Source organism: Rhopalosiphum padi, chromosome 2 (genome assembly GCF_020882245.1).
Source record: "Rhopalosiphum padi isolate XX-2018 chromosome 2, ASM2088224v1, whole genome shotgun sequence".
NCBI classification, from domain to species: Eukaryota; Metazoa; Arthropoda; class Insecta; order Hemiptera; family Aphididae; genus Rhopalosiphum; species Rhopalosiphum padi.
In genome coordinates, this window is record NC_083598.1 from 87923538 (window position 1) to 87930714 (window position 7177).

A 7177-nucleotide genomic window follows, 5' to 3' on the forward strand; every position below is an offset into this window, starting at 1 on the left:
CATTAGATAGATATCATAGTTAAATATGAATTAAATAACTTTTGTTTAACTGTGAAAATATAAATCCATTTTTTTTTTTAATTGTATCTATCAATACCTTTTAATTAATAAAAATATTTCAATCGTAATCAAATTACGTTTTTTATAGAAAATTGAATCGATTTATGGTATTTTAATTTTAATTAACATATTACACGTACTTTTCTAAGATTTCATCAAGCATACCTATCATAATTTGTCAATTAGTAATTTATTTACCAAATATTGTTAGGTATAGATAGTAATCAATATATATATATATATTGATTTTCAAAAAGTTGACTATTTTTATCAAAATTCCAATTTGTACGCCCTTGTAAAGGAAATTATTTAAATCAAAATTTCATCAATGTGTAATTATAAACTATAGATTAGAACATTTTAGAATATTATTACAGTGATTACTGATTAGCAAAATATGTAGAAGAATAATTAAAACTAAAAAAAAATTGCTACGAATTGAGAAATTTATATTTGGTGCATTGTTTTGTCTTCCTACAGTGAGTTGAAGAAGGTGACATTTGTAGTGTTTGAAATCTTTAGATCGGCATTTTCGTGCAATAAAGTGTTCTCTGCATGAATATAATAAAAAGTAAAATCGAAAGTAAACTACAAATAAAAACCTAGAGTCGTGTTCGAAATTTAAAATAACAAGTTATGGTCCCGATTCAACGAAACTTTTCAAATACATGCAAAGACAATGCTGCCATTGATGTAACCATATCTATATTATGCAATAACTTTCGATATATTATTAGAATAATTATATATTATTATACCTAAAATACTTGAATAGGTTTTATGCTAAAAATGGTTATATGTCTAAATATGAATAAATATTATCTCGTGTACAATGCTAGTGACTAGTTATATATATAAATATTTTATTCCATATTCCTTGACTTTGAATGTTTTATAATTATTAATGTATGACATAAATATGCACTATTATACAATATTTTTTTCGTCCTTGTCGTAAAAATGACACTACCTACTGATACATATTATTGTTAGTATCGGTATGGACACTGAACTATGAAAAAGGTACAAACGAGTTATTCCAGATAATAAATCACTATCTTAATTCGTAGCATACCACTTATTAAACCATGTTCAACGTCAACAATATTTGTTTATAACATCATTAACTTAAAGCTTACAAACTTTGACTAAAATTAATATATACTACAAGACGTCGTTTGGTAATTAATAAAGAACATTTTAGCATAATCCACTGATTATTAATTATGTTACTGATATAATCTATATTTTACTTACATTATATCAATGTATTTTTTAATAGGTAATCATTTCAGCAACGGATCTAGGAAAACAAAGCGAGTCTTCTTCTTCTTGTCGTATCCAGAACAAAGTGAGTAAAATATGCTATTATACCTTAAAAACATTTTCAATCAAATTAATCGGCCTGAAAAATAGAAATAGATGTATGAAATAGAATCGAAATTTCAATAATTTAAAAAAAAAAAATTAATTAATTGAGTACATGTAATGGTGCATACATATATATATTTACACTAAAATTGAATGGCATATAAATATTTTTTGTTAATTTTCTAGGGTATTTCAAAGTTTATATGTAATGTTTAACACCAAATTTAGCATAACATATTTCAAATATGAACTATTTATGTTAAAAATTTTATTTTCTAATGGTCTTATGATTGAGTTGATTTATTTTATGGGACGTCATTAAATACATATTATATTACTAGTTGGTGAAATATTATATTTCATATTTTCAATTTTGAATAGCAGTTTATAACTTTATAGTATAAATCCTATACATTTTACATAAATATTAAATTCTTTTCTACATCTTACTATACATAAACATGTCATATTTTGAAATTTAATTAATGAGCAGTTATCTAATTCTTGAAATAGAATCAGCACTTTATATTTCTGGAAAATGTAAAATACAAATATATTTCACGAAATTTTCATAGTTTTTTTTTTGTTTTTTATAAATAAAACGAAAGAAAGTAAGCGTTTCAAACCATTACTATCCTTATACGTATAATATAAGTGTGATACTTATTACTCTATTTAATAGTAACTATAGAATATTTAATTTAAAATTTTAGATCGAAGCTGTATGAACATGACATTTGATATAAGCTTATTGAAGCCTAACGAAGTTTGCATAAACTTGAAATTGCTTAAGCTATTTTGTTTTTTTCATCTATGTGATCCAAAAAGCAAAACAATTTTCAATTTAAATGTTTACCATATAGCGTATTACATTATAAGTTTCTTAGTTGGTAGTATAGTAATTTACGGATTAATAGGATATGTTACTGAGAAAGAAGAAGTATTCAATATTGCTAACGATATACAGATAATGTTTGTTTGCATAATATATTATACGTGTTTAGTTATAATATTTACATTTATTTATAAAGCAAATAACATTTGGAATTTACTCGATGTAATTAGAATGCATTTTTTGACGAGCACACAGTGTCAAAAACATATTGGAATTCTCCAAAAACATCGCAAAAAATCAATAAAAATTACAAATTACATAAGTTTTTTAACAATTATATCTACTATCTTATGGGTCTTGTATCCTCTAGTGCTGATGTTATTACAAAAAGAAGACGCATACAAATCAAATCAACGCTTTGAGAATATTTTCAACTTTCGGTTCCCCGTGACCAATAGTTACTATAATAATAATTTTTTTATATTTTATATTATTGAGTTATCTATTGGATTGCCTCTAGCCTACATGCATTTAGTGAGTGAAGTTTTCTTTATTTCTCTTTGCTGTGTTATGATTGCTCAATATGAGATGATCAAAAGGGCTTACGAAAATGTCAACAGTGAACTGAATTATGAAAATAGCAATAGTAAGTCAATAGTAATAATATTTTTTTATTTTCTACTGTAATCCTCCAATTGAGATGTCTACTGAATAATTTTTTCACACAATTAATAAAAAAAATGTCAGAAAATAAATAAATATTTATAGATTAATATTGCAATGAATTAAATTGTACATTTTCAGAACAAAAAAATGATGTTAACATTAACGACTGTTTTGATGATTTAGTATCAATTATGAAGAATCAACAAAAACTTTTTGAGTTAGTACTTATAGTTTAAATGTTTTATAATTAGTCATAAGAAATTTTTAAAAAAAACAATTAATTTTTTTGAATATATCATTTATACACGAAAAAAATAAATCTACTGACTATAAATGTTAATAATGTAAACGATTTTTTTGATATTTTAATAAGTATATGCTGGATCAACAAAAAAAAATACGTCAGTGCTATTAGTTTTAGAATAAGTCATGATAATTCGTTTATATTATGACTATTTTTTATTTTTATTATGTCATTAATACCCAGTTAAAACAAATTTATTGATGTTGTTTATTTAAATATTTTTTTTTATTTTTCAGGAAATTAAAATTATTTCATTCTACGTTTAAGTTTGTTATTGTATCAAATGTTGTGGTATATTCGTGGTCTATCATAATTTTAATATATTCATCCACTCTGGTAATACGAATTTAATAGATATAATAAAAATGTGTAACCAGGGGTTGATCTATGATTATTTTGTAGAGGGTTAAATGATTATTATCAAAAATAATAGTAAATAGTTTAATTTCTAACCAATCTAATATTATAATGTTAACATAAACCAATGGGGTAGGAGTTTTGTTTAAACTGTTCGTCTTTATAGTGCTTTAGCAGCATCCTTTACATCCACCCTTGTGTATTTCTATAAATGATTGTCGATTATATAAATACTGTTAACCGAATATATTGTATTTATGCTTTATGTTTATATAGATTTTTTTTACGTCATCAGAATCAATACCAATGCTTACTATTATCAAATTGTTAACAACATTTGGAACCGCTATTGTTCTTTTTTTACTCCTTTGTTATTTATTGGAGCGCATTAATAACATTGTAATATATTTATGTCGTTAAAATCCAATTAAAATAGTTTATCAATGCAATATTTTTTTGCAGAAAGAGTCTGTCCATTTTGGGATGTATAATTGTAATTGGACATCAATGAATTTAAGATCGAAAAAAATGTTATTGTTATCAATGCAATTGAATAATGCTAATAAATTGATGATTAAAATAACACCGAAAAAAATCATCAACCTACAATTTTTTAACAGTGTAATTTTATAGTTTATTGATTTTTTTTTTCATGCTTATAGGTATTTGATAGCATTACTCTGTATACTTGATGGTTGTTACAGTACAATTTGTGGTTGCATACAAGACACGAATTGCGTGTGCCGTGGTATTCCCTTTAATGCAATTTAGGACCTTCAGGGCTAGAACGTTATTAAAAATGTGATCGGGTGAAAAATTTGGGTTCATGTAAAATGGTAAATGGTTAAGTAAAATCAAAGATTCTTCACAAGATATACTAATTCTATTAACGATCCATAAAGTGAATTTATTAGTTGGCGTTATAGAAGCAAATAGTGTTTGTAATTTGGGCGAGCTATAGTTCAGTTCTATATAAATTTCGAATGTATTATGCAGTTAAATCATTAGTTTTTGAAAGGGGGGGCTATAGCAATTCTAGGAAGTCTAAGCCCTCCATGACCCATCTTGGTTAGTTTATGGTTGGAGGGTTAAGAGGACTTCAGCAAAATTAAATTACGTGGAATATGGAAAAATAAAGAATAAGCTCGATTTGGTGTGACCAAATATAAAAGTGATTAGTGTAGTATTGATAGAACTTTCTATCGTCGATAAATGATAATTGTTGAAAAGGAAAATTGGTAACTGGTGAATATAAATGTGTTTTATTCTTATATTATAATAACGCAATTTGTAATTAATTAAAAATAATTTCTTTATTCCAGGTGATAATCACATGCTATAACATTCTCTCAGCTATTTTGAATATAAGTTCTAAATAAAAAGAAGATGAAGTAATATCAACAAAATTTCAACAGTCATTTCGATTTATTTTATTATTTTAATTATTAATAATGATAGTTTATTTAAGCATTGTCAATGATATTATATATATTAACTTATTATATATATGCACCTAATTGTTAGATTTTTGGTGTGGATTAATTAGAAAAGAATCAGTTCATAATTTCAGGTAAAAGCCACATACTAAACATTCTCTTTTTATACTAAATATTATCAAATTTGATAACAGTCTTCTGTTAAAGTTTAGTGAAGGTATAATTTGAATATTTTGAAAAGTTCTATCTGTTTAAAACATATTTATGTGGGTTTTAAATAATAATATTTTGATTTTGCTGCCAATACAAATTTGTATTAAAAATATAATACTTAATATATTTCATTACACAAGATACACAAGTCTTAATGGTTGCCTATACTTTACTCATGCAGGAGTTGAATGGTTCTAGATTTTAATGTCGGCATATTGAAATGAATAGCTTCTATAGTAATATCACTATAACACTGACCAAAAAAATAAGTCAATTTTAATTAAACACAAAATCACAAGGACAATAGACAATCGTGTTTTTACGGTTTATTAAATACAATGTCATATTTTAATTATTCTGAAGAAAAAATTTTAAGCGATAAAAATTCCCTTCTATTATCGCATTATAAAATAATCGGGGCTCCAAATATTGTAAAGATATAACGTAAACACGTAGTCTACTTCTACACTCCGTTTATGAGTTAACAGTCTAAGAATTACGAACATCGCTAGGTGATCTTGATAGACCATTATGAATTTACAATTGCCATCAGACTGTGCTTGCATGTCTTTTAAATAAACTCGACAACGAGAGTTCAATTCTGATGAAAGTATTGGTTTTACAACTTAACCTTTTTTTTTTTTATTGTTCTGCCTTTTTTTGACATCGGTCACATAAATTTAAATATATCATTATATAATCTTCCTTGTTTTATTTTTTTATTTCAAGTTCAATTTATACTCCATTCGATTTATACCTCCATGTCCGACAGATATATAGGATTTCATTAGAAAGTTAAAATAATTGATTGTTGTAAACATAATACTTAAGGCTCTTGAAAGCGGGTCGTTTTTTCGTGCGTTTAGACGAATAAGCGAAAGAAAAATTCACCTAGTACCAAAAGTCCGGTTTTAATTTTAAAAACATAATATTTAAATTACCTTTGGATATTGGTACTACTAACTTTTCAATTCCTGATATATTCACAACATCATATTTTTAAAATAATTTTTAATAATTTGTAGTTTTTTTTAATGTTTTAGATTTCACTTTATTCAGTTTTAAAATCAATTAACCGTATTTTACTTTAATTAGTTAACAGTTTAAGGTATATAGCGTATAGCATTGTTTTTTTTATTTTGTTCAACGTTTCTAACTATTTTCTAAGTATTTCCGTACTATATTCTATCATAAAATGGAAAAAAAGTTTAATGAGAATTTTAACAATTTATTATTAAACAAAAACCCAAATTTTGTAAGGATTCTAGGCAGAGATAGTCTGAAGTAAGCTTTATCATATATATATATAAATAATTATACTTATGTACATAATTTATATTTTAAGGTATTGATTAATTTTAATTTTTACTACAAAAAAGTTTTAAAATTTTTGATATTTTTACGACTTTTCTTATAATTTTAAATTTGAATGCTTAAAAAAAATTGTACATTTTTATTTTCGATAAAATTTTCGACTGAGAGAATATAAATGAGTTTTATTATAATAACGCAAATATTATAATAACCAAATTATGATTTGGAATTAATTAAAAATAATTTCCTAATTCCAGGTGATGATCACATGCTATAACATTATCTCAGCTATGTTGAATATAACTTCTAAATAAAAAGAAGATGAAGTAATATCAACAAAATTTCAACAGTCATTTCGATTCATTTTATTATTTTAATTATTAATAATGATAGTTTATTTAAACATTGTCAATGATACATATATTAGACGCATTTTTATCAAAATTTTGTCTCACTTCTTCATATTTATATATATTTTAACTTATTGTATATATGCACCTAATGTTAGAATTTTGATATGGATTATCAATTATTATAATTACCACTGTAAATGCATATCAATACAAATTTCAAAAGAATTTCATTAAATCAAAAAAAGTTTATATCCACTATTATTAATTA

General features: G+C 24.3%; 1 protein-coding gene across 1 annotated transcript; it reads left to right on the forward strand.

Moving 5' to 3' along the window:
* Nucleotides 1–2161: 2161 nt before the first annotated feature.
* LOC132922785 (uncharacterized) lies at nucleotides 2162–6870 on the forward strand. Its single transcript, XM_060986479.1, has 6 exons — nucleotides 2162–2912; nucleotides 3071–3149; nucleotides 3473–3572; nucleotides 3870–3992; nucleotides 4056–4214; nucleotides 6814–6870. The coding sequence occupies exons 1-6, from the start codon at nucleotides 2162–2164 to the stop codon at nucleotides 6868–6870; spliced, it is 1269 nt and encodes a 422-aa protein (XP_060842462.1).
* Nucleotides 6871–7177: the final 307 nt, after the last annotated feature.

Excerpts from the sequence above, each read along its gene's own strand:
- LOC132922785 (XM_060986479.1), top strand. The coding sequence starts at position 2,162 with ATGACATTTGATATAAGCTTATTGAAGCCTAACGAAGTTTGCATAAAC. Across the intron at positions 3,573-3,869 it reads TAATATATTCATCCACTCTG|ATTTTTTTTACGTCATCAGA; the intron begins GTAATACGAATT and ends ATGTTTATATAG. Across the intron at positions 4,215-6,813 it reads ACCTACAATTTTTTAACAGT|GTGATGATCACATGCTATAA; the intron begins GTAATTTTATAG and ends TCCTAATTCCAG.